Source organism: Gastrolobium bilobum, unplaced genomic scaffold, assembly GCF_033153095.1.
Source record: "Gastrolobium bilobum isolate Gb01-03AN ecotype WA unplaced genomic scaffold, APGP_CSIRO_Gbil_v1 utg1530, whole genome shotgun sequence".
NCBI classification, from domain to species: domain Eukaryota; kingdom Viridiplantae; phylum Streptophyta; class Magnoliopsida; order Fabales; family Fabaceae; genus Gastrolobium; species Gastrolobium bilobum.
In genome coordinates, this window is record NW_026898965.1 from 418,695 (window position 1) to 446,202 (window position 27,508).

Consider the following 27,508-nt stretch of genomic DNA (forward strand, 5'->3'; position numbering starts at 1 on the left):
ATCTTAAACCAAGGACTTGTCAAACAGAAACAGTGACCCTGGTTCCCTTCTTCTATCTCTTCAAACCTGTTTACGATTTTCGCGAACTCGCTACCTCGCGCGTGCGACTCAGTCTCCTGTTGCATGCTTTCCCCAATTCATGTTCTGTTCACTCGGTGATTCTCTTGCTCTCTTCAGGTTCCATTTCCATAATTCCCTTCCTTCTTTCAATTCACAATTTAACGTGCAACACTTATCGGTGTACTTGTTCCATGCACAAAGTGTTGAAATTTGAGATTAGTCAATGGCTATGTAATAAAATTTCTGTTTTTAATTTTTTTTTTTTTTAATGGCGGTGTTGTTCCCACTCTATGTTTTTGCTCCTACCCTTTGATTCAGTTCTGTTAAATTTCACTTAAAGCTCTGTTCTTTCTAACCCTTTGTTGTTGGGTAGTTACATTTGTCAACTTTTGAATGTTTCTGCATTTGTTCTTTACCTTTTGAGCTTATGTTTAACTGTGGTTTATTTGTTCTTAACTTGATGTTATTATATAATAACGGCCTTTCCTCTGGTTTTGTGCTTATGCTGTTTGAGAACCGAAGTCCAAATGAAATTCTTTGTTTCATAAAGATTACTTGATATCATAAATAATCTTAGTACTCTATAAATATGCTTAGCTGATTTTTTTTATTTTTCTTATAATTTTTTTTGCCAGTGGTGCTAAGTGATGGGTAGACGAAAAAGTAAACCACATCGATCAGGTGGGATAATATTAGAAACAAATGCTACTGCTGAAACAGATTTGGATAAACAGAATGTTGTAGAAGCAGGGGAAGAAAAGAAGAATGATTCTGGTGACATTGATAAACCTTATTTTGTTGACGTTGACCGGTCTGGTTGGTTGTCCAGTGAACACCTTGATATTTCTGAAGTAGTTTTAAGGGATTTAAATTTGAGAGAAGGTTTTTCTGGTTTTGAACTGTCTGAGGATTTTTATCAGGATCCTCACTATTCATTAAGATTTCGGGTGTGTAATGCCAATAATGTTCTTGGTCGAATAGGCCATTGGCCTGTTTTACCATATACTGATATTCATCTAGAGTTTGTCAAAAGAGTTACAGTTGAGCATATGGAAACTTGTACAGTGTTGTTATCTGGTATTTTTGATGGACCTGATGAAGGTGTTTCTGGTCTTATTCACTTGGTAAGTTTGAAATTTGTTACAGTAAGGGCAATTTGTGGGATTAGGCTTTCTGAGGACATTCCCTCCCTCAGAGTAAGGGTAGAGGTACTAAAGAGTGCTTTTGATGCATGCGAGTCACTTCTTGATGGTTCTAGACAACTATGGAAAAAGAGTATGATGAATATCATGTCTTGGCTACGTCCAGAAACAATGACTTCAGAAGTTAGGTATGGGTTTGGTAGCTGTATGAAAATGGAAGTTGATCCACAGACAGAGAAGGGAGATGACATTTGCTACACCAGGAAATATGCAAGGTTTGATCCTTCAGGTTTTTATGAAGCCATTAAGCCTTCAAAGTAAGTTAGGCGTTCTCTTTGGTCTTGATCTCTAATTTAAGATAACAATAATTATTATAATGGTTGACTGCTCATATAATAACATACTTCTAACTTCATCCAAGCTTTACAATCATTCTCCTGTCAATTTTTTGTTTAGCTTTTAGCTTATCGCTTTTATATCATGCATACAGAGCAGCGCCAATGCTTGATGATGACATACCTGAGTTACTTCCTGAACTGAGGCCATATCAAAGGCGTGCAGCTTTCTGGATGGTAGAACGGGAGAAAGCAATGGAAGAAAGTCAGAGTGAAAGAGAAAGAAATCAGTTTCTTTCTCCATTAAGTGTGCCTGTGGATTTTCTTGACACAAGTTCTAAAATGTTTTTCAATCCATTCAAGTAAGTTTTATTGTCCAGTTTTCAAAATATAGTATATATGCATTCTTATCTAATGCATAATCATGTCTTGACGGTCTCACTTTCCCTCTCTCCCCCGACTCTATTATGATGCTTCCTTTCCTTTCTCTCCTTATGCTTATTTGAGTTACAATGGCTTCAGTGGAAATATTTCGTTGTGCCCAGAGACTTCTTCGCCTTGTGTATTTGGAGGCATTCTTGCTGGTAGGTCCCAAGCTATGTTGCGTATTTCATTTATTTCCTCATATAATCATTTGGATTTTTGCTTAGAATTTAGATATTTTACTGTGGTAAAAAGTTTTTTTTTTTTTTTTTAAAAAAGAAATTGTATTTTTCCTAGTTGGACCCACTTGACATATTAATGACTTGACAGTTTTCAATGAAATTTATTACTTGATGAATAAACCCATGGAATCTTGTGGGTGCATGATCAATATGAGTCTGCTGATACCATCCTGTTCTCTATGCTGTTGAAAGTCCAATCAATGCCTTTTTGTATCTATTATACATATAAACCACTCTTTGGCCTCTTCCAATAGTTTAAGCTTTTTGGGAGTTGGTCTTGGTCAAGAGTTCAATTCTTGTTTCTCTTATTCTTCATAATTAAATTATATTTCAGCACAAGGTCATTTGGCATGTGCATTGGACATGTCTAAACCTAAAGGACTCTTTTATGAGGGGCATATTAGAGACAAACCATTCGTGAGCTTTGGGTAATATATTAATCTTTTAAGAGAGTTGGTATTTGACAATATCCAAACATATTGGTAAAAAAATTGTTGTCAATTTGCACCATAAATATTGGCAATATCAACCTGGAAGCTTAAGTTGTTAGGTGCATGCCTAGGAATTTATATCTATATCACGCTCACTCATGCAGAAGTCTCAAGATTTTAGCCTGGACAAATTACTGGTCTACCACAACCTTTTGCTAGAATTTAATTGAATTACAAATAGATTGAGGGTGGTCAGAATTGAACTCCTTATCAGTTACCACTTAGTCAAAGAGACTAGTTGTATAAAGATGTTTGAAATCTTATTTCAGGGAAAAAATTTATTTTCCTGATTGAGTACCATGAGCATGTTTGTTTTCTAAACTTTGTAAATGTTTAATGGCTGGTAGGATGAAGACTGAGTATGTAACTGTAATGCCTATTTGTTCTGAAATCTGAGCAGTACTAGTTTGAAGGTTAATGTTCTTTATTGATACTATTGACAAACTGTGTGGGTGTTTTATTTATATAATTTTCCATTTTTCAGTACAAGGGAAAGTTCTGTTCTCTGTGACTCAATTTTTTTAATGCAACAGATGAGATGGGCTTGGGAAAAACTGTTGAATTGCTTGCTTGTATCTTTGCTCACCGGAGATCAGCATCTGGAAGTGAGATAATGATTGATTCAGTGCCTCAAGTTAACGGGGACCAAAACCTAACTTTAAAAAGACTCAAAAGAGAGCGTGTGGAGTGCATATGTGGAGCTGTGAGTGAAAGTCTCAAATATCAAGGTCTATGGGTTCAGTGTGACATTTGTGATGCTTGGCAACATGCTGATTGTGTTGGTTATTCACCTAAAGGTAAATCACTGAAATCAAAACAAGGATGTGAAAACAAGACATGTAAAACCACCATATCTGTGAGGGATGGGGAATATGCATGTCAGATGTGCTCTGAACTAATACAAGCTACTGAATCTCCGGTTGCCTCTGGTGCCACTCTCATTGTTTGTCCAGCTCCTATTTTGCCCCAGTGGCATGATGAAATTACACGGTATAGTTTTTTCATGATGAAAATTATGAATGTTGGACATGTTAAAGCTCACGTCACATGTTGCAAGCTACTACTACTTTTGAGTCTATATTGCGTGTTATATTGGTATATTGCATGTCATCTTTTGGGCTTACAATTCACAGCATTTTACAAGATTTAGTTTCTTTAGACATGAAGAAGTTGGATAATTTTTCCGAATTGGGTCATACAGTGTAATTCTTTTTGAGTGATTTAATTTAATTGTACTTATAACTGTCTCATTAACTTTTAATTGTCACTATAGTCATACACTTCCAGGCTCCTTGAAAACTTGTGTTTATGAAGGCGTGCGAGACACATCTTTATCCAATACATCTGTGATGGATATCAGCGATCTTGCCAGTGCTGACATTGTAATAACTACGTATGATGTGCTTAAAGAGGATTTGTCCCATGATTCTTATAGACATGAAGGTGATCGTCACTTTCTGAGATTTCAGAAAAGGTTTGCTCTAAAGAGTGTCATATTTATCCCTTTGTTATGATATAATATGTAGGATCTTCTACCTATCCAATTGAGAATGACAACATGAGTTTATACTGAGTTTCACCGTATTTCATTCATCAGATTCTCATTTTGTGTGTCTTTGAGGTGTTAATATTATCTTTATATTTTACTTTTTATTTTTTAAACCTTTACAACAAAACATGCTCATGATTACTCATATCATATACTAGAAAAAGTTTGGATCTGTATATTTCCTTTATGACCCAAGTATTTTAGTAGCCTTTTTTTCTTGTAGGTACCCAGTTATCCCAACTCTTCTTACCAGAATATACTGGTGGAGGGTTTGTTTGGATGAGGCTCAAATGGTGGAGAGTAATACTACTGCTGCCACTGAAATGGCTCTGAGACTCCATTCGAAGCATCATTGGTGCATTACAGGGACCCCAATTCAGCGAAAGCTTGATGACCTCTATGGACTTTTAAGATTTCTTAAAGCTAGTCCTTTCAATGAAAACAGGTGGTGGACTGAAGTTATTCGAGATCCTTATGAGGTATTTTCTCTGTAATTTAATGTTTAACTTATTTATTGTTGATTGACTTTCCTTATTACTCAGATTTTTTTTTCCATTTTCATTTTATAAATAAAAATGGAATGTTGTAAGCTGAGTTTGTTGTATTCCCTTATGGTAATCTAATAGCCAAAGACAATATTACGGTCTAAGCAGCTAGAGCTAAATGTCCTAATTGTATTCTCATATGACATGCTGTAGGCCTTGTGTGTTTAGAGACAATTAGTAACCTTTCTGCAATATTATCTTAGTTTAGATTTCTCTAATTTGTCTTGTCCCGGATCTAAATCACTTCTCTTTCAGCAAAGTTAAAAAAGGTTTGTACATTTCATATATTCTTAGCTATTGCTCCATACTTATGCAGAAGGGAGATATAAGAGCTATGGAATTTACACACAGATTTTTCAAACAAATCATGTGGCGTTCTTCTAAAGAACATGTTGCAGATGAATTGGACCTTCCCTCCCAAGTGGAATGCCTCTCTTGGCTTACACTCTCATCAGTAGAAGAGCACTTTTACCAGAGGCAACATGAAACTTGTGTTAGAGATTCCCATGAAGTTATTGAAAATCTGAGAAATGATATTCTGAATAGAAGTATCCCAGGTTTTTGCTCAGTGTTGTCTAATTTCATTTTAAAAGTCATTTGAAAGCAATGTGCATCTGGGATAATGATTGAACTTGCAATACTTCATGCGGATTCCAGGTTCTGTATCATTGAATGGTTCCTCTGATCCATTAATCACTCACACAGAGGCAGGGAAGCTACTGAATGCTTTGCTGAAGCTTCGTCAGGCTTGTTGTCACCCCCAGGTTGGAAGTTCTGGGTTACGGTCCCTGCAGCAGTCGCCTATGACCATGGAGGAAATACTAATGGTGTGTTATTTGTTAGGATCTTTAATAAGTTTTTACATACAGTGCACATATGTTTTTCAATCAACATGGAACTTAATTTGTAGGTTCTTATAAGTAAAACCAAGATAGAAGGTGAGGAAGCTCTTAGGAGGTTAGTTGTTGCTCTGAATGGGCTTGCAGCAATAGCTACAATACAAAAGGATTTTTCTCAAGCTGCATTGCTCTACAATGAAGCTCTTACTTTGGCTGAAGAGCATTCTGAAGATTTCCGCCTGGATCCTTTGTTAAATATCCACATTCATCATAATCTTGCTGAAATACTCCCACTGGTTGCAAACTTTGCTTTAATGTTGCTCTCCAAAGGAAAGCAGTTCTCTGGAACTTCTGCAGTTAAGATGACAAGAAAGCATTTTATTGAAAAGGTTGATCATTGTCAGGTGAAGAGGCAAAAAATAAATGGATGTGATAACATGAATTTAACAGCGGCTTCTGTAGAACCATCAAATGTTGCATCTAGCCCATCAGAAAATAGCTTAAATGAGGATTGGGAATTTGATAGTGTATCAGCCAGTTCTGTCAAATCTCTGATAGCAGAATGTGAAGATTTAAAACAGAAATACTTATCCGTATTCAGTTCAAAGCTATCTGCAGCTCAGCAGGAGTTTCAAAATTCTTACATCCAGGTAAATATCCTAAATGGGTCTTAAGGAAAAATTATTTAATTATTTGTATTAAATTTTGAGATTTTTTTTCAGTGGAGTCTAGTATCTTGTAAATATAAGTTGATATTTTCCTGTGACTTGCAAAGAAGTTTAAGAAGTCTGTGTGTATAGTATCTTATTTACCCAAAATTGGATATAACCAAACTATTTCTTACTACTTTGATTCCTAATACAGAGTTTGTCCATCATTAATTTAAGCCTTAGCAACCATTTCTATGACCATCTATGTGACTTATTTGAATGGCACAACCTAACACCTTTTCCCGAGATCCTTCTAACAATCGTCATATTCTATTGTAAGACACAATTCACCTTGGTTCACTCAGTTTAATTTCATGCAAACTGATATGAAGCATGGACACTGCTCCTTATTGAGGTGTCGGACACACTTATAACAAATGCCGGACTGCTTATCTCATCTCCAATTAATATATATATATATATATATATATATATTTGGTCGGCTAGAACATGCTCCAGGCATTGCTGGGACACTCAACTAACACTCACATATGGCTGGACACTTGAAGGACATGGCTCTTGACAATTTTTTTTAAAAAAATTACTCTTTTTTTTAAATAACTTTCAGCAAATTCAACGTAAAGTATAAAAAAATAATTAAAAATGAGGGATATAGCTGGAGATGATTTTCGATGACTTGATGATTGTGGAATTCTTGATGTTACTAATTTGTCACTTGATGAACCAAAGTTAGAGAGGCTGTTGATAGGCTAAAGGTTAGAGATATAGTTCATCTGCTTGTTTTGGAATCTTTTTGTAAGAGACAAAGTGCTTACATTGTATAATGGTGCCTCTTGGTATTTTTTTTGTGAGGCTTTAGAGGGAAAATGTAAAGCTTAGCAAGTTGTTTTGAGAAGGTGAATATATCAATCCCGATTCTCAATATAGTTATTTTGTCTTATTGCTCTAATTTAAATCATTTAACTTCTACATGTGCGTGCCCACACAACACACACATACACACAGAGATATATATAGTGTTGTGTCCCAGTGTCCTATATTTTTTACATTGTACCTGTCCGTGTCATGTCCGGTGTCCTTTTCTGTGTTTGTGCTTCATAGAACTGAATTACAATACTTATGTCTCCTTTTAAAGGAAGGAATACAAGTTGCACTACTTATACAGGCCAAAAGAAGAAAATATATCACTTGCTTCATTTTGATGTTAAGCCATCTTAATCTTATTTAGTTGATACTTTGAGATGCAAAACAACACCATGCTTTGTTGAGTTATTGTAGTATTATAAATTTTTTGAAGACGGAAGTCTATTCAGGGTTTTTCTTGCTTTGATGATATTTCCTTTTTATTATTTTCCTTACCTAGTAGTATCCTCTCCCTTCCCCTTCTCCCACCACTTTCTATTTTCTGTAAATGACATTTGGACTTTTTGTAGGTTTGTAATGCATATCGTGACAGCAAAACAGATCAAAATACATTTTGGTGGTTAGAAGCGTTTGATCATGCTGAGCAGAACAAGGATTTCTCGACTGAGTTGCTTAGAAAGATTGAAGAAGCCATCTCAGGAACTTCAAACAATTCAAAGTCATCAAGAATAGCTTCTCGGTTAGTGATGCTTTGATTTTGTAAGATGCCTGTCGAGTAGTGCAGTTTTGTGATAACCCATATTCTTAACTTTCTAAGTTATGCTGTATTGAATACGTAGCATAAGCATAAAAAAGTTGCTGGACAATGTATTACAGTTAACTGACATCAACAACATAAATGTACTTGCAGTAAACTGTGTTTTAGGTTATATGTGTTAAGAGTATGGTGTTTCATTCTCTTATTTAGACTCTCTAAGTTAAAAGGGTATTCCTTAGATTAGCAAATCACCTCTCCCTGTCCCCAGAACACGAACAGTTTCACTATTAAACAGAACCCACCATTGCTGCTGCACGAACAGTTCAAAGGGCTCTTGTGTGAGAGAGCGAGTAAGAGATGTTAATATAAAACGATTTATGTGTCATCACCTAACGGCTTAAACTTTTGAGATAGTTGGTTCATTACAAAAAAAAATTCTTTGCTAAGATTTTGATAAATGATAATTACTAAATTGACTATGACATGCACTGAGACTAAAATATATTACTACTAATCCAGTTTCCGGAGCATAAGCTCTCTGAAGTATCAAATTCAGACAGGTTTGGATCAGCTAGAGGCCTCTAGGAAAGTGCTATTAGATCGACTGTTAGAAATTGATCAGACAATGGAAAAACCAAAAGAAGAAGATATTGAACGCGTGGGTAAATGCCAAAATTGTCAACCTAATTGTGATGGTCCCCCATGTGTTCTGTGTGAACTAGATGAATTGTTTCAGGTTTGCAACTGAGCTTATCTGTCAATTTGATTCATCCACATCTAATGGATGTAATATGTCTCATGGTTTTTTTTTATCCTCAGGAATATGAAGCAAGACTCTTTGTTCTTAAGAATGAACGTGGAGGGATAATTTCATCGGCTGAGGCAGTAGATTTTCAGAAGAAAAATTTTGCATTGAATCATTTCCTCTCAAAGCTATCACAATCTAATCATAGTTCAACCGGATCTGATATTGGTTATGAAGAATCAAAAAAAAGGAATGTTGGACAAAGAGTTGTGGTTAGTTAGTTCATTTAATTTACTCTTGCTTTGAGTTAAGATGGATGCAGATTGATTATACCTCTTCTCTTTCCTTCTCGTTTTTTATTTTTATTTTTATTTTTATTTTTATTTTTATTTTTATGGTTAAGCATATTAGCATAATACTTCTTCTCTTTCATTGAGTCAAAGTGTTCAGTGTCTGTTGAATTGTAATAAAACGAAAAACGAAATAAAAAAGAATAAAAGAGTACTGAAATATATCAACGAATTCAACACCATGCTCCGTTGCACAGTATAATTCTCAAGTCATTTTTGTATTAAATTTCACCATTCCCTTTGTCCATATCCCCGGTGTATATTGCTTTAAAGTCAAGACACTTGCCCTCTGCAGAAATTAGATTTGGATTTGACTACAAATGATGACAGCCTTCTTTTTCATTTTAGAAAATCTCAGTTGGCACTTGAAATATATTGCATGTGCTTTCTAATCTTCCATATTGATTATGTTGGGTTAATTAGGTTTCAAGATCAGCATCTGAGTTGGAGCTTATTCTTGGAGTTATAAAAAGCTATTGCAAGGTTCGGTTGGGAAGAGACAGGGTTTCAGCTGCCACCAAGCATTTACATATTTTTGAGGTATAGCCTGATGAAATATTTTCTATGCTTATCTACTGTTGAATGGCTGGATAGGATTCCTCGAGGAGGAATTAATCTAGGGAAATCTTTGAAGATAGGTTGGTTATACTCAGTAGCAAAAAGAAATAATTGACCGATTTTTTTCTACTGGAATCATTTTGAAATCTGAGTTTATCTCTTCTAAGAACCTATATTCACTGAGTTCTGATACTTTGTAAGGGAATGCGAAAGGAGTTTGGCCATGCAAGGTCTTTGGCATTAGCTCAAGCTCAATATCTGCGTTCCCATGATGAAATAATGATGGCGATTTCCCGTTTGCACCTAAGGGCAAATGAAAATGATCAATCTCTTGATGCTCTAGGTGAAAATGAATTATATGCGGCTAGCTCAAGCTTTTCCCACGATAAGTTTATGTCATTGACCTTGTTGTCACAGATAAAAGGAAAACTCCGCTACTTAAAGGTATAGAGAAATAAGCCTTAGAAATTTGTATGTGTTGAAATTAATTTACTCTGTAGTTGCTAAATTTCTAATAATCAAATTGATCACCCCTGAACAATTAATGGTGACCATTGAAGCTTGCAGATACTGCTGAAGTCTATGGGGGATTTGACTGTAACTGAAATCTTCATAACTGAATATTTTCATTAGCAATTGTTAGAATCACTCATGGGTGTCAATGTAACACAACTTAAGTTTTTAGGAGAGTTAGTTTTGGACATGGTACGAAAGACTCTGAGGTAACCAGGAGTTCATTTCTTGTTGCCCTCATTCATTCTTCATAATAAACTTAAAAATTTCAGCATAAGATAACGTGGAATAGTTTATTGTACACACTTTCAATCCTGAAGGGCTCATGCATGAGGGGCATGTAATTTGTTAGATGTAAAACCATTTCTGAGAATTGTTCTTGACAGTAATCATGAACCAACATTTTGTTTTGTTTTGAGTATTTCAGCAAGATTGGAAGGCTTAATTGTTTTTTTTTTTTAAGTTATTTTCTTTTTCTTTTTCTTGTTTTGGGCAGGATAATGGGTTTAAATTTATGATCCACCTAAAGCATTTTTGTCATGGTGGTTGTCATTTGCTGATCTCACAAAAAAATCAACATGTTATTTTCAAATTTGAACTGAGCTTCCTTAGATTCCATAGAATCTACAAAATTTTGTTTTTTGCTTTGGACATTCAACCTAAGCTGAACCATTTTTCAGGGTTTGGTTCAATCTAAGCAAAAACTGCCATTGGAAAGTCCAGATAGTTCTTCTTTCTCTCAAGAGACAACTACAATGTCAAACTCTACTGAAGAGAAGGGTGCACTCATATCCAAAGCTGATGATCAAACATGCCCAGTTTGCCAAGAAAAGCTAGGCAATCAGAAAATGGTATTTCAATGTGGGCATGTTACATGCTGTAAATGTAAGTATTATATGACCAAACTTTGTTATCATTCTATAGTTGTGTTTGAGTTGTAACAAAGTCATTCATAAGTCTTCACCTAACATCTTAAGCTCTTAAGAGAGTTGGTTCTTAACATTGTATCGGATCCTTTATGATCAAGTGGTCAAGAGTTCGATCTTTGTTGTTTCCATTCTTCTACATAAAATACTGAGTTTTAGCACATGTTTAATAAGGGTATGTGCACTGTCTACACTTCAAGCACAAATTTAAGTGTTCTTGTGTGAAGGGAAGATATGTTGCAAGTTTTAGGAGAATTGGTCCTCGATAAGTTTTCCCCAGACCTAGATGATACTTCATTCAGTGTTACCAGACATATAATTGCTATTGTATAATGTAGAAAATCTTTTTATTTTTGTAAAGAATCAATTCATCCTAAAAGCTTAAGCTGTTAGGTGAGGCTACATTAATGGTTTTATATATCTCAAGATGCCCCTTCACACGAGAGCCCACTGGGCTTGAAGGGTGGATAATGCACAGGCCCACTTACCTGTGCGAACAAAGAAATTCCACTTGAAAGAAAGTGGGGGGGCGGCGAGGATCGATCCCGGGACACGAGATTCTTCTTCTTCTTGTTAGAATAGTTCTAAGAATAGTTCAGTATATATAGTCCCACATCTTATGAGCTCAGCCCATTAGGTTTTTTAGTCTCTTTAAATAGAGAGCTCTTGTACATTGTAACACACTATGATTATTCAATATACAATTATTCTTTAATCTTAAGTTGGTATCAGAGCTTCGTGTCCCGGGTTCGATCCTCACTGCCCCCCACTTTCTTTCTAGTGGAATTTCTTTCTTCGCACAGTTAGGAGGGCCTGTGCATTATCCACCCTTCAAGCCCAGTGGGCTCTCGTGTGAAGGGACGTGTTGAGATATATAAAACCATTAATGTAGCCTCACCCAACAGCTTGTTGAGATATATAAAATCATTAATGTAGCCTCATCCAATAGCTTAAGCTTTTGGGTTGAATTGGTTCTTTACATGGTATCAGAGTTTTTTCGCTATGGGGATCCGCTTCCGCTAAAACCCTAAGCCCACTGCTTAGGTGTTCTCTTCTACTTTGCCGTGCATTCTTCCGGCAAGTTTTTCATCAGCCGTGTGTCCCTCCGGCAGATTCTCTAAGCCGTGTGTCTCTCCGGCTTGTTTCTTCAACTGTCAGAACCACTTCCCGCTGCCAACAACCACCGTTCGTCACTGTTCAGGCCACTAGAGCACTGTTCCGGCGTCGATTTCAACCGGAAAGCCTGCGATCAGAGCCCTCTCTCTCCGGAGACCAAGTCTGTGGAAGACCCGTCATCAGAGGAGCCCCCACGCGCTCTCATGCGCCGCTCCTTCTCCCTGTGCGTGGTGCTCACGCGCCACCCTTCACCGGCGCGTGTGCACTATTCCAGCGTCTTTTTCCGGTCGTTCCTGGACAAACTAGTGGTTCTCCTTGATTGGATATCGTTTACCTTCGTTTACGGCTTTTATATTTTGTCTTTAAATGGCAGCAGCATCCCTTGATCTCTCGAAGGTTAACTCTCTTTCTCCTCCTGCCAAAACTTCCTCAGGAATCATCTCTACTAATATTGGGCCCATTACATCTTCCAAACTGAAGGATTCTGACAACTACAAAGATTGGGCCACCTTTCTTGTTGCAAATATAGCTCAGTCAAACAATGAATCATTTGGTTCAGGTTCTCTCTCACCTGCGGACTATGCTGCACTCTAAACTCTTCTCAGGAAGGCTTCTCCTCAGTCTCAGCCATATACTGGTAATCCCGTTGCTTGTGTTTCTCATTCTACATCATTTGGCACTTGGATATTTGACTCAGGTGCTACCGATCATCTCTGTGGTAATAAGGAACTCTTTACATCTCTTACTTATTCTGATCATTTACCTTCTTTAACCCTTGCTGATGGAACCAAAGCCCCAGTTCGTGGGATTGGACAAGCTCGTCCGACCTCTACCTTGGCCTTGACATCAATTTATTACATTCCTGGCATCCCTTATAACTTAATTTCTATTAGTAAATTGATCCACTCCCTCACTTGCACCATTACTTTCTCTAACCATTCTGTTTCTGTGCAGGATCCGGGTACGGGGAAGATGATTGGAGTGGGTCGTGAGTCACGGGGGCTTTACTATCTGGATGTGCCTCGTCCTTCAGTGGCATGCTCTCTCACAGAATCTCCACAACTTATTCACAGTCGCCTCGATCATCCAAGTCTTTCAAAGTTGCAGAAAATGGTTCCTCTTTTATCCGGTCTTCAGTCTTTAGATTGTGTGTCATGTCAACAAGGGAAGCATACACGCTCCTCTTTTGCCAGTCGAGTCAATAAACGAGCTGATACCCCTTTCTCTCTTGTTCATTCAGATATCTGGGGTCCAAGTCGTACCTTGTCTGTTTTAGGTTTTCGGTATTGCGTTACCTTTATTGATGATTTTTCCCGTTGCACTTGGATCTATTTAATTATCGTTCTGAGTTATTTTCCATTTATAAAAAGTTTTCTACTGAGATTCATACTCAATTTGGTGTTTCTATTCGTATTCTACGTAGTGATAATGCTAAGGAATATGTTTCTTTCGATTTTTCTAATTTCTTGGCCACACAAGGTACTTTACATCAAACTATTTGTCCTCACACTCCACAACAAAATGGGGTGGCTGAACGTAAAAACAGACATCTCATTGAAACTGCCCGTACCCTTCTTATTCATATGCAGGTTCCCCTTCACTTTTGGGCAGATGCTGTACTCATCTTTTGTTTTCTCATCAATCGCATGCCTTCATCTGTGCTCAACAATGACATTCCTTATAATCTATTGTTTCCAGATGCTCCTCTTTATCCTCTAACTCAACATGTCTTTGATTGTACTTGTTTTGTTCATGATCTCACTCCTGGTAAGGATAAGTTAACATCCAAAGCCTTTCAGTGTATCTTTCTTGGTTATTCTCGTATTCAAAAAGGTTATTGTTGTTATTCTCGTGATCTTAAGCGTTATATTGTTTCTGCTGATGTCACTTTCCTTGATCAACAACCCTTTCATTCTATCATTCTCAGTTGTTACAGGTTGATCAAGTTCTTTCTGTTCTTTTTCTTGAATTGTCTTTACCAGTTGCAGGTGACTCTCTCCCAAAGGACAGATCTCTTGTCTTCATCCCTGTTGACCGCCCTTTTCTCACCTATCAGCGCCGTCATAAAGTTCCTCCTGCAGACTTGGCCCTGGGTGACTCATCGTCCTCTCCAGTCATCTCTTCACCTTCGGCTCCTTCACCAGAGGCTCTTCCTATCGCCCAAAGAAAAGGTATACGTACTACTCTTAACCCTTATCCTCTTCATACCTTTTTAAGCTATGACCGTCTTTCTACTTCACATTACACCTTTGTTTCTAGTCTTTCTTCTATTTCTATTCCTAAGACCACAGGTGAAGCACTTTCCCATCCAGGGTGGCGCCAAATGTTGCTTGATGAGATGACTGCTCTTCATTCCAATGGCACTTGGGATCTTGTTCCTGCTCCTCCAGAGAAGTCTATTGTTGGTTGTCGGTAGGTCTTTAATGTCAAGGTTGGACCTGATAGCCATATTGACCGTCTCAAGGCACGCTTAGTCGCCAAAGGTTTTACTCAGATATTCGGACTTGACTATGGTGACACGTTCTCTCCTGTCGCTAAGATGGCGTTTGTCCGAATGTTTCTTGCCCTCGCTGTTGTTCGTCACTGGCCACTCCTTCAACTAGACATTAAAAATGTTTTTCTTCATGGTGATTTACAAGAAGAGGTTTACATGGAGCAACCACCTGGGTTTGTTGCTCAGGGGGAGTCTGGGATGGTGTGCAGACTTCGTAAGTCCTTATATGGCCTCAAGCAGTCCCCTCGAGCTTGGTTCAGCCGTTTTAGTTCTGCTGTTCAGGCTTTTGGCTTAATCCGCAGTAAGGTCGATCATTCTGTGTTTGATAGTTTCACATCTCCTGACAAATGCATCTATCTGTTAGTCTATGTCGATGACATTATTCTCACTGGAAGTGATCAAGTTGGGATTCATCAGTTAAAACAGTATTTGTTCAGTCAATTTCAAACAAAGGATCTTGGTAAGCTTCGTTACTTCTTAGGAATTGAAGTAGCACAGTCTAGACAGGGCATTTCTATCTGTCAAAGGAAATATGCCTTGGATATCCTAGAAGAGACTGGTATGTTGGCGTGTAAGCCAGTTGATACACCCATGGATCCTACTATCAAATTACTATCCGGACAAGGAGAACCATTATATGATCCTGGACGTTATCGAAGGTTGATTGGGAAGCTCAATTATCTCACTGTGACTAGGCCGGACATTTCTTTTGCTGTTAGTGTCGCTAGTCAGTTTCTTGATTCTCCGTGTGATTCTCATTGGGATGCTGCTGTTAGGATCCTTCGTTACATCAAAGGAGCACCAGGGAAAGGTTTATTATATTCAGATCAGGGAAATACATAAATTTGTGGTTATTCAGATGCCGATTGGGCAGGATCACCCTCGGATAGGCGCTCTACTTCAGGCTATTGTGTTTTCTTTGGAGGAAACCTGATTTCTTGAAAAAGTAAGAAACAAACTGTTGTTGCCCGATCTAGTGCAGAGGCCGAGTATCGTGCAATGAGAGTTGCTACCTGCGAGCTAATCTGGTTAAAGCAGTTGATTCGGGAGCTCCATCTCTATGAACAGAAGCAACCCATGACTCTCCTTTGTGACAATCAAGCTGCACTACATATATCCTCTAATCCTGTATTTCATGAGAGAACCAAACATATAGAAATCGATTGTCATTTCATTCGAGAAAAGATTCAGTCAGGAGAAATCAAAACGGAATTTGTCAACTCCAATGATCAACTCGCGAATGTCTTCACTAAAGCTCTTAGGGGTCCTCGGGTTGAATATATTTGTGGCAAGCTGGGTGCTTACAATATATATGCTCCAGCTTGAGGGGGAGTGTTAGAATAGTTATAAGAATAGTTCAGTATATATAGTCCCACATCTTATGAGCTCAGCCCATTAGGTCTTTTAGTCTCTTTAAATAGATAGCTCTTGTACATTGTAACACACTATGATTATTCAATATACAATTATTCTTTAATCTTAAGTCTTCTTATTTATTTATTTACTTGAATTTAATAATAAGGAATTGTAATATTGAATTGTATAAAATCTGTACAAGAGCTCTCTATATAAAGAGTACTGGAAGACCTAATGGGCTAAGCCCAAAATACACTTCTAGAGTATTCTAGCTATTACAAATAAATAAAATACTAATTCTAATATTTACAATAATTTTTCATTTGTTTTTCTGCACTTCTAGAATACACTGTTGTATTGTATTAGCATTGATCATATGTGTTTCACCATGATCGTGTAAAACATCCAGTAAAGCAAATAGTAGCAGTATGCATAGTGCATATTCTTTTAGTGTTACTCTCATCCATCTGTGTTCAACAGACATAAGGTTAAGCATTTATTGACTTTGAAATAAATATGATATGAAACATAACTATGCTTCTATTTCTTACAGGTTTATTTGCTATGACTGAGAAAAGACTTCAGCATAGCAAGATTCATAATTGGGTTATGTGCCCTACATGTCGACAGCATACCGATTTTGGAAACATTGCCTATGCTGTTGATGTACAGAATGAATCTTCCAATTCTTCAATGCTGCATACAATTGACAGCTGTGAAAAATGTGAAGCATCCATGAGTGTTAAAGGCTCATATGGAACTAAGGTGTTTTCTACAGAACAACTAGAATCCCCAAGATGAAAAAGCATAATTCTTTTATACATCTACACTCCACATGCCATCTACTTGTCATGTCTAAGGTTCAGAACTGGCATAGTTTTTTCTATTCCAGATTTTACTTGTAGTTGAATGGCACAACAGTGCATGGTGTTTATGTTGATATTTGTCAACTAACTTTTTTTGTTTCATATAGGCTCAAGTCCACCAATGTTGTACTTGAAAAACTGGCATATGGGAGCTGTGTGTGTCTGTCTTTGTGCATATAGACTTAGACTTTTATTGCTTTTGGTTGCATTTTGAGTATGACATAGAGTTTACATTTTATTTGCATTTGGTGGCTCATTGATTTTCTATGGAATTAAATTTCCATTATATAAATAAACTAGGGGCATGTTTGGTGCATAGTATAGGATAAGGCCTGATAGTATAAGACCTGATTGTATAAGACCTGATTAAATTTTAATACTATCCAGCGTTTGGTATGATATTGTATAAGATAATATCCTCTCATATTTTAAAACTTAATATATTAAAAAAATTTATTTTAATATATATATATTGAAATGATATATTAGTTCTTGGGAATTGTACTTGTAATCAATATTAATACATCAACCCCTTATCAGACCTAATCCACCACTCCTAGGCCGGATTAAGTTATACATCATTTTGATGTATAAAGGAATCCTGCTGTATAAGCTTATACTATACGATGGTCACACCAAACAACTGAAAATGTCATAACGTATAGTATAAGCTTATACTATCAGGCCTTATACATCACACCAAACAGGCTCTAGTAATAGTAGTGGTAAGGAAAGTTTCTATATGCAATTGTTAGATATAAAACCATTATTCAGCCTCCACCTAACAACAAGTTTTTAGGAGAATGGGTTCTTGATATGGCATTGGAGCCTATATGACTAAGTGGTCAGAAGTTCACTCTTCAAGAACATGGGACTCTTTGTGACTAGGTGTGTTAAAGATATAAAACCAGGATTGGGTTTGTGTTTTACCATTTCTTGTACAAATATTTGAAAACAGGGAAACAAAATGAAAAACAAGGTGCCATTTTATAGTTAATGAAAACAGAAAACATCTTCACAGACCAAACACACGTATGTTTTTAGGAGAGTTGGTCCTTTAAAATAATGGTAAAAAATGATGACTTAATTCTATCTAAATTAATAATTTGGTATTTTGATTAAATTCAATGAAACAAGTAACTTGTATAGTGCCTAAAACCATTCTTAGAAGAAATGGGATCATTTTTTACATTTTTTTTCTTAAATTAAGAAAACTAAATATTTCAGGCTATGAAAAACAATTTGTTGTAAATATTAGTCATTTATTATTATTTGTTGTATTGGGCCAAGCCCATTAGGTCAAGAATTAGGTCTTTTATTCTCTATAAATAGAGACCTCTTTGTATCAGATTATTCACACAATTCAATAATATCAGAATACCCCTTTTCAAGTTATGTATCAGAGCTCTCAATTCTGAGGGCTCTGCTTCCGCAATTACCTCTGTTAAAACAGAAACCTTCTTTCTCAGCCTCTCGCCGCCATTAGCCGCCACCGGAAAATTTCCCGGTGGACCAAGAGGACCTGTTTTCAAATTCTTTTTTTCTGATCTATCAGCTTACAGATGTGTTATAATCGTTTGACGACCGGATCTCCCCAAAACAACACAAGGCCGCTACTTTCATCATGTTTTGGACACTTTTCTGGCGACCTTTCAACTCTGACCGGCCACAGACAGGTTCGCGACCGTCGGACGACCTCGCAGCAAAAAACTCAGCTCCGGCGGCCGTCGCACGCGCTCTCACGCGCCGCCACACTCCCGGCGAGTGAGGCCCACTCGCAGACACCTCCACCGGCGCGTGGAGGCGCGTGGCTCACTGTTTCCAGCTCCGGCCAAAAGCGTTCTGATCGTCTCTTCATTCTCTTTCTGGATCTGTGCTTTTCTCTCAGATCGGACGTCGTTTGGTATTTTTTCTGTATTTTTTGGCTTCTTGGAGCTTTTCTTTGACTAGTTTTTTGCAGTATGGCCTCCGACGCTGAAACTGAATCAACCCTTGCAAACACAACTACAAATTCTTCTACACAATCTGTGGTGACCCATCTTGGTCACAATGATCTTCCTGCTCTTCATCAGAATTATCGTCTGAATGGAAAGAATTATTTACAATGGTCCCAGGTCGTTCGTACCATTCTCAAAGCACGCCGTAAAGTTGCTCATATTGAAGGACCTGTTCCTGCCAAAACAGCTCCAACATTTGCTGATTGGGATGATGAAGACTCACTTATTATGACGTGGCTATGGAACTCTATGACTCCTGAGGTTAGTCAACACTGCATGTTTTTACCTACTGCTCTTGAGATCTGGAACGTTCTTAAGCAGACCTATTCAATGAAGCAAGATGCTGCCACTTGTTATGATCTGAGGAATCGGATCTTTTCTACCAAGCAAGGTTCTCTCTCTATAACTGAATATTATGGTATTATGAATAAGTTATGGACTGAGCTTGATCAGTATGAGAATTTGAAGATGGAATGTAGCAAGGATGTAGCCACTCTGACCACCTCCATTGAACGCCATAGAATCTATGATTTTTTTTGTGGTCTCAACTCAAAATATGACCCTATTCGAGTTCAAATTCTTGGTAAGGAAAAATTACCGTCTCTTTCTGAAGTTTTTCACATTGTCAGGGGTGAAGAAAGTCGCAGGGCTGTCATGATGGATACCAAAGTGTCCGAAGGGTCCATTATGCTCTCATCTAAAGCTACTACTCCAACTCCTTCTGATTCTAATCCCACTGATGGGTCTGCTATGATTTCAACAAAAAGGGATGGTTCTTCTCAAAGGAACTCCTTTACAAATTTTTCTGATGGTGCATCTTCTAGACCTAAGAAAGATGATCGCTGGTGTTCTTATTGTAAAAGAACGGGTCATATCAAGGATCTATGCTTTCGCCTCCATGGAAAACAAATGGTCTTAGAAAAGATGGCAAGGATGCGTGGTCAAGCACATTTTACTTCCTCTGAAATAGCTCCTGCACCTAATGAGACCCAACCTGCGTTCGTCAAGATGAGTTGGAACGGCTCCGAACCATCCTTGATTCTCTGAGTAAGCCATCTGATACTAATGCTTTGGCTATGACTGGTATGAGCTTCAAAACTTATTCTTCTCGTTCTTCATGTACTGATTTTAATCATTTTTGGGTGGTTTATTCTGGTGCTACTGATCATATGGCTTATTGTGCTGACCCCTTTACTTCTTATCATCCTACCATTGGAACTCATACAATAGCCGTAGTTGATGGCTCACATACATCAGTTACGGGTTCTGGTAACATAAACTTACAACAGTCCTTACATCTTAAAGATGCTCTTCATGTTCCTAAACTCTCCACGAATCTTCTTTCTATTCATAAAATTACAAAAGATTTGAATTGTACTGAAACCTTCTTCCCTACCCATTGTGTTTTTCAGGATCTCGCCACGGGGAAGACGATTGGTAATGCTAAAGAGCAAGGTGGGCTGTACTATCTGGTGTCACAATCTCCCGCAAATAAAGTAACAGATCACATCTTGCTATCTCATGGTCAATCAACTGCTGATTCTTTGATTTGGCTTCATCATAAGCGCTTGGGACATCCTCCATTTAGTTTAGTCAAGTCTTTATTTTCGTCATTGTTTTTGTCTAAGTCTGTTGAGTCTTTTCATTGTGATGTTTGTGAGTTTGCTAAGCATCATCGTGTGACTTTTCCTTCTAGTATTACTAAGAGTGTTGAACCTTTTGATCTTATTCATTCTGATGTTTGGGGTCCTTCTAAGGTCCCTCATTCTTCTGGAAATAAATGGTTTGCTTCTTTTATTGATGATTGCACTCATGTAACTTGGGTTTACTTAATGCGTGAAAAGTCTGAGGTACCACAACTGTTCTTTCAATTTTATAAAATGGTTGAAACCCAATTTGGTAAAAAAATCAAGAGACTAAGGACAAATAATGGTACTGAATATGTTAATCAAAGTTTTTCCCAATTTATACGAAATAACGGTATGATTTATGAACTTACTTGTGTTGACACCCCTCAACATAATGGGGTTGCTGAAAGAAAAAATCGTCACCTTCTTGAAGTGGCTCGTGCATTAATGTTTCAGACATATGTACCCAAATACTATTGGGGAGATGCTATTCTTACTGCAGCATTCTTGATCAACCGTTTACCTACTCGGGTACTTGACCATGTAAGTCCTATTCACTCTATAACTTCTTTTTTTCCTTCTATTCCAACTATAAGTCTTCCTCCATGAGTGTTTGGGTTTGTTGCTTTTGTTCATGTTCATAAACATCATCGCAGTAAGTTGGACCCTAGGGCTATTAAATGTGTTTTCCTTGGTTATGTTCCTGATAAGAAGGGCTACAAGTGTTATCACCCTGGTAGTCGAAATTTTTTTGTTTCTATGGATGTTACATTTCAGGAATCTGAGTCCTTTTTTCAAGGTCTTCATCTTCAGGGGGAGAATAATTCACCAGAAAACTCATCACCTTCTTTCTTTGAGTCTGAATCTTCAGTGTCTACTCCTTTACCTGTGTCAGTGTCTCCTCCTCTTGTTCCTGTTCCTTCTATGTCTGATCCTCCTGTGAGTGATCCTCCTGTGACTGATACATCAAGTACACTAGAGATACGAAAGATTGTGGCACCTGAGTTGGTATATCAAAGAAAGATACAGCCCACATTGCCTCACCAGCAACCTCAATCGTCTGAACCACTGGTAAGTCCTGAATCTCATATTTCTGATCATGATGTTAATACTTCTGATGACTTACCCATTACTACTGCTTCTGATGATTTACCCATTGCTCTAAGAAAAGGAAAAAGATCTTGTTCCAAGAAATCTTGTTCCTCCTGTCCCTTTTGTACTCAATACCCTATCTCCCGTTTTGTTTCCTCTACTAATCTTTCTGTGCAGCACAAAAGCTTTGTTTCAGCACTAGATTCTATTTCAATCCCAAAATCAATACATGAAGCCTTGAAAGATGGGAATTGGGCTCAAGCCATGCAAGAGGAGATGAATGCGTTGGAGAAAAATAAAACATGGGAGGTTATTGATAGACCTAACGGAAAGAAAGCAGTAGGGTGCAGATGGGTTTATTCCTTGAAATATAATTCTGATGGAACTCTTGAGAGATACAAGGTTCGATTAGTCGCCAAAGGTTACACTCAAACCTATGGCATTGATTTTGAAGAAACCTTTGCTCCAATTGCAAAGATGAATACGGTGAGAGTCTTGTTATCCCTTGCTGCCCATTACAATTGGGATATAAATCGATTTGATGTGGAAAATGCTTTCCTCAATGGTGAGTTAGAAGAAGAAGTCTACATGGAAATCCCGCCTGGTTTTGATTCTGTGAAGGGAGAAAATAAAGTTTGTAGATTAAAAAAGGCCTTGTATGGATTGAAGCAGTCACCTCATGCCTGGTTTGGAAGGTTTACTAAGGTTATGATGACCTTAGGATGCAGACAGAGTCAAGGAGATCGCACTCTTTTCTTCAAGCACTCCCAAAGTGGGAAGCTTATTGTGCTCCTTGTATATGTTGATGATATTATTATCACAGGTGATGATTCTGTGGAGAGACAGATTCTACAAACACGGCTTGCCTCTGAGTTTGAAGTCAAAGACCTTGGTAAACTGAGATATTTCCTAGGGATAGAAGTAGTTCATTCAAGCAAAGGAATTTTTATCAGCCAGAGAAAATATGTTCTTGATCTTCTCAAAGAAGCAGGAAAACTTGGGTGTAAACCCTCTAATACTCCTATTGAGCAGAATCACAAGATAGGCTATGAAGAGGCCAGTTGATAAAGGACAATATCAACGGCTAGTTGGGAAATTGATATATCTGGCTCATACTAGACCAGACCTAGCTTATGCTATTAGTGTTGTCAGTCAGTTTATGCACGATCCAAAGGAGAAACACATGCAGGCAGTAGAGAGAATTCTTCAGTATCTTAAAGCTACTCCTGGTAAAGGATTGTTATTCCGACGTGATGGCAATCTCTCTTTAGAAGTCTACAGTGATGCTGATTATGCTGGATCCGTGACTGACCGTCGTTCTATCACTGGTTATTGCATGTTTCTTTGCGGTAATATGGTGACATGGAGAAGTAAGAAACAAGATGTGGTTGCCAGATCAAGTGCAGAAGCTAAATTTCGAGCTATGGCTCAAGGCATTTGTGAGTTACTGTGGCTGAAAATTGTACTTGATGATCTCAAAATAAAATGTGAAGGACCTATGAAGCTGCTATGTGACAATAAGTCTGCTATTTGTATAGCTCATAATCCGGTTCAACATGATCGGACTAAACATATTGAGGTCGACCGTCATTTTATCAAAGAGAAACTTGATAGCGGGTTGATTACCACTCCATACATTCCCACTGGGCGTCAATTAGCTGATCTATTGACAAAGGGACTTCCTTTAGACAGATTTCAAGAACTTATTAACAAGCTGGGAATGATAAATATCTATTCCTCAGCTTGAGGGGGAGTGTTATAAATATTAGTCATTTATTATTATTTGTTGTATTGGGTCAAGCCCATTAGGTCAAGAATTAGGTCTTTTATTCTCTATAAATAGAGACCTCTTTGTATCAGATTATTCACACAATTCAATAATATCAGAATACCCCTTTTCAAGTCAAATGAACACGTCAGAAGTGAGAATAAGATGTGATGACAAATTTGTGGATTTTTTAATATTCTAATGACCCATCTTTTAATTATAAAATGACAAATTTGTGGATTTTTTAAGTGCGTATTCTAATGACCCATCTTTTAATTATAAAATGTTCAATAACTGATATGCATATCAATTTGTTTGAAATCAATTAGTGTTTCCTACTATGTTAGGGAGGATTATGATCAATCGAATGAGTTTAATTTGATCCCAAAGTGTTTGTATTGAAGTGGCTATTAGAAATTTTGCATATGGGCAAACAATTTTATTTTTTGGGTAATATGTGGGCAAGGGTTCAGGAAAAAAGTCTATCATCCTAGTGAGAAGGATCAAATTTGAAGACTACGTACAAAAGAAGACTTGGTTATTATTTTTGGATTATTTAAAAATTTGAATATCTATTACAATATAAGATAATTCATAGTATATTCTTGCTCCGTCTCACATTTCACATTGTAATTTGCATGTTCCAGTAAATAAGTCACGTTTTGATTTATTTGCATTATACCATATGCTTGTTCCCTCTAACTCTTGTATTCCCCATTTTTATTTTTATTTTTTGATTCTGGTGTTTTGAAGATTGAGGCAATCACAAGAAGAATCTTGTGGGTAAAGGCTACCGATCATAAAGCAAAAGTTCTTGTATTTTCAAGTTGGAATGATGTACTTGATGTATTGGAACATGCATTTGCTGCCAATAACATCACCTATATTCGGATGAAGGGAGGCAGGTATAGTAATCTATCCAGTTACTATTTCTTTATGTATTTGTGTATTTATGCTGGACTAGAACACATTTAGAGAGAAAATAATACTAATGAGAGACAGGATAGGCAAAGAAAAAATTGTGACTAAAACCCTATTTTGGTCCCTGACATTTCAATTTTCTTACTGTGGTCCCTAACATTCATAAATTTGCTTCAATTTGATCCCTCCGTCTCTGTTTCAATTTTAGCTATCTCTTTCTTGAATATCATGGTTATTCAAGTGCTATTGGTAATTATGGTGTCTAGAAAATTTTGGGGATGTCTATTTTTCATTTATTTTTTGATTATATTGACTTTTCTTATTGGTTGAATGCATTATGGTTGGATGGATTTTTGGTTCTACTGATAGAATAACCCCACACCTAGTATCTAGCTTGCTTTCTAGATGCATAACTTAAAAGGAGATCAAATAACTTTTTTCTAGGATCACTGGGTTTAAGAAGTTTCAAAATTCTGATCAAAACCAAAATTTATCTTTCGATTGATATAGCTTTTCATTCTTAAATATATCGTTTTTCACTTGGTGTGTCTTTTACAGCAATGAAGTCCAGTTCAGTTTGTTGTTGTGTTTAAGAGTTACTCAAATAGCAGGATCTGAATTGTGAGTTACTAATGTTAAAATTATTGAAGTACCATGTTGGAAAATAGCAGTGCCACATCATGACTTCTATGAAGTGAATGTTGAACATATAAGCGGGTGGACCAAATTGAAGCGAAATTATCAAATGTCAGGGACCAAAATAGGATTTTGGTAAAGTATTATTAATTTAATCATATAAGAAATAAATGACTAATAAAAGATATGATTTGTAGTAGGACAAAAGTTGCTATATCAAAAATTGGAATATCAATTCAAATCGGAAAAGATAGCTGAAATGAGAAGGAACACTTGTAATGAAATGAAATTTCTAAAATTGGGAAAGGTAAAAAATGATAAAAAGAAAAGATGAATATAATTCCTTCTTAGTCCATAAAAAGTAAAATAAAATAATTCCATATATAACTTGTTATATATCATTGAATACCTTTTCTATCACTTTAACTTTATGCTGTAATCTGCAATCTCAATTTAGATTTCAATAAAATAGTTTGATTCTAAATTTAGCGAATTCATGTGCTACTTATTCTGTTTTCAACGTTTTATTCGATAAATTTGGCTCAGGATTATTTTCTTATGGAGCCGTGTAGGTTTTTGTGTCAGTTACATGGATGATTACTTATCTATATTTTAGTTAGACAATCAGCCACTTTCAGCTTCATTATGCTCATTATTTTGGTTATGAATTTGTGAGCTCAGGAAAGCACATGTTGCCATCAGTCAATTTAGAGAAAAAGGATGTGAGGGGTCAACACCAAAATCTATTCAGGTGTTATTGCTTTTAATCCAACATGGAGCCAATGGCCTTAATCTTTTGGAAGCACAGCATGTGGTCCTTGTAGAGCCATTACTCAATCCAGCTGCTGAAGCACAAGCAATCAGTCGTGTACATCGTATTGGACAAAAAAATAAGACCCTCATTCATCGTTTCATTGTAAGTTTCCTAGCAAGCCCTAGTTTATATCATGCTATTTGCTAGTTTTATCATCTACTCTTGGTTTTTCTGTTTATTAATTGAACTTTCCTTGTTCAATATTATTGTTTCCATCATGCTATTTACTAGTTTTTTATACTTTGCTTGATGTGATAATTATATATGAATGCATTTCTGGTATTAATGTCCTAGTTCTGTTGCTTCCAATGTTTTGATTTTAGTTGCGTTATTGTGTCTTGTATCCCATGTTTGCTCCTTACTTCAAATAAAATGCCATCTTCATTACTTTAACTATGATATTTCTCTGAGTGCTTATGAATTCTGTAATTCCAATGATTAGCTAATAATTCTATTTCGGCGAGACAATGAAAACTCACCAATCTGTGTGAGTATCCAAGGAAACTAGAATAAATGCTTTTGTAGAAAAAGATGAATTGGAATTAACAAACTCTCCTTGAATGAAAAGAATATGACTTTATACTCATGCCTGTCTATGCACTTTCATACTTGTGGACTAAGATTTGTATTACAAATAAATTCATACATGAAGTATTGTTCTTATAATTTTGTTCTTGCATGTGTTAGGTAAAAGACTCAGTTGAAGAGAGCATATATAAATTGAACAGAAGCAGGAGCAGTCATTCATTCATTAGTGGCAACACAAAAAATCAAGACCAACCTGTTTTAACCCTGAAGGATGTCGAATCCTTACTGGCAAGAGCACCTCTAACGATGCCAGAAAGTGATGAAAATCCTAATCCTAATTCAAATACAAATCTAAGTCACTTGCCACCATCAATGGCCGCGGCTATTGCTGCTGAGAGGAGACTTAATGAGCAGAGGACATGATCTTGCTTTTCTCTTCATTCCAAAGGTGCTACTAAACAAAAGTGCAATAAATTCTAGAGGCAAGAGGAGTTGCAGTGTAATAAATTTCAACCGTAGATTCTTCTAACCAAAATTATATCTTCTATATCTAGAAATTTATTTATTCTTGTACATATTATTGAGACACATGACTCTTTCCTTTTCAATTTTGAGCTAAGATCTGTGTAATATATATTAGGGTTTTATTAATCTCATGTAGTATGTAACAAAGAAATTTATCACATATAGTATGAGTAGTTTTTTTCTATATATTAACCCGATGTATCTCTCTCTCTCTCTTTAAGCCATTGACACAGACATGAAACCTAAAACAGTCCTATCTTTTATTAGATTGCACGTAATTAACTAATTGTCAAATTTATTTATTTACTTATTCATATATTATTGATTATAATATATTATTTATTTATTTAAATAATTTAAGTACTCATACAAATTCATTCTTTTTATTTAATAAAAAATAATTATTAAAATTGTTTTTAGAATAAATTTATTTTAAAATGTATCATAATTTTAATTTACTTAAAGTCTTAAAATTAGACATATCTTGCTTATTTTAAAATCAATCTCCCTAAAAACGTTTATTTTGGATGGGTTAGAAACCATTTGTATTAACTTTTGGCAGACAAAGTAAGAAGGGGTTCAAAATCTCTTACACGTAGATAAAAATATAAAATTTTTATTTTTATTTTTATTTTTTTTCTTCATATAATTTCATATAAATCTAACATATTTTTATGTGTATACATACGTTATGTACGAGAAATATCAAATACATTAAGAAGACAACCTTTTTACAACAACTATATACGTGCTATCA

General features: G+C 36.5%; 1 protein-coding gene across 5 annotated transcripts; it reads left to right on the top strand.

Annotated features, from left to right (window-relative positions):
- Window positions 1-45: 45 nt before the first annotated feature.
- LOC133285897 (uncharacterized) lies at window positions 46-26,863 on the top strand. 5 transcript variants are annotated; one of them, XM_061483211.1, is made up of 20 exons: window positions 46-177; window positions 696-1,519; window positions 1,693-1,899; window positions 2,060-2,121; window positions 3,227-3,683; window positions 3,967-4,167; window positions 4,466-4,721; window positions 5,104-5,344; window positions 5,445-5,614; window positions 5,698-6,276; window positions 7,731-7,900; window positions 8,438-8,654; window positions 8,738-8,935; window positions 9,437-9,553; window positions 9,773-10,015; window positions 10,765-10,969; window positions 16,530-16,741; window positions 24,081-24,232; window positions 25,566-25,800; window positions 26,386-26,863. In XM_061483211.1, the coding sequence occupies exons 2-20, from the start codon at window positions 708-710 to the stop codon at window positions 26,647-26,649; spliced, it is 4,998 nt and encodes a 1,665-aa protein (XP_061339195.1). In that variant the 5' UTR covers window positions 46-177; window positions 696-707; the 3' UTR covers window positions 26,650-26,863. The 5 variants fall into 5 exon arrangements, with proteins under 5 accessions (XP_061339195.1, XP_061339196.1, XP_061339197.1 ...); XM_061483212.1 differs by having other exon boundaries at window positions 9,785-10,015; XM_061483213.1 differs by having other exon boundaries at window positions 8,453-8,654.
- Window positions 26,864-27,508: the final 645 nt, after the last annotated feature.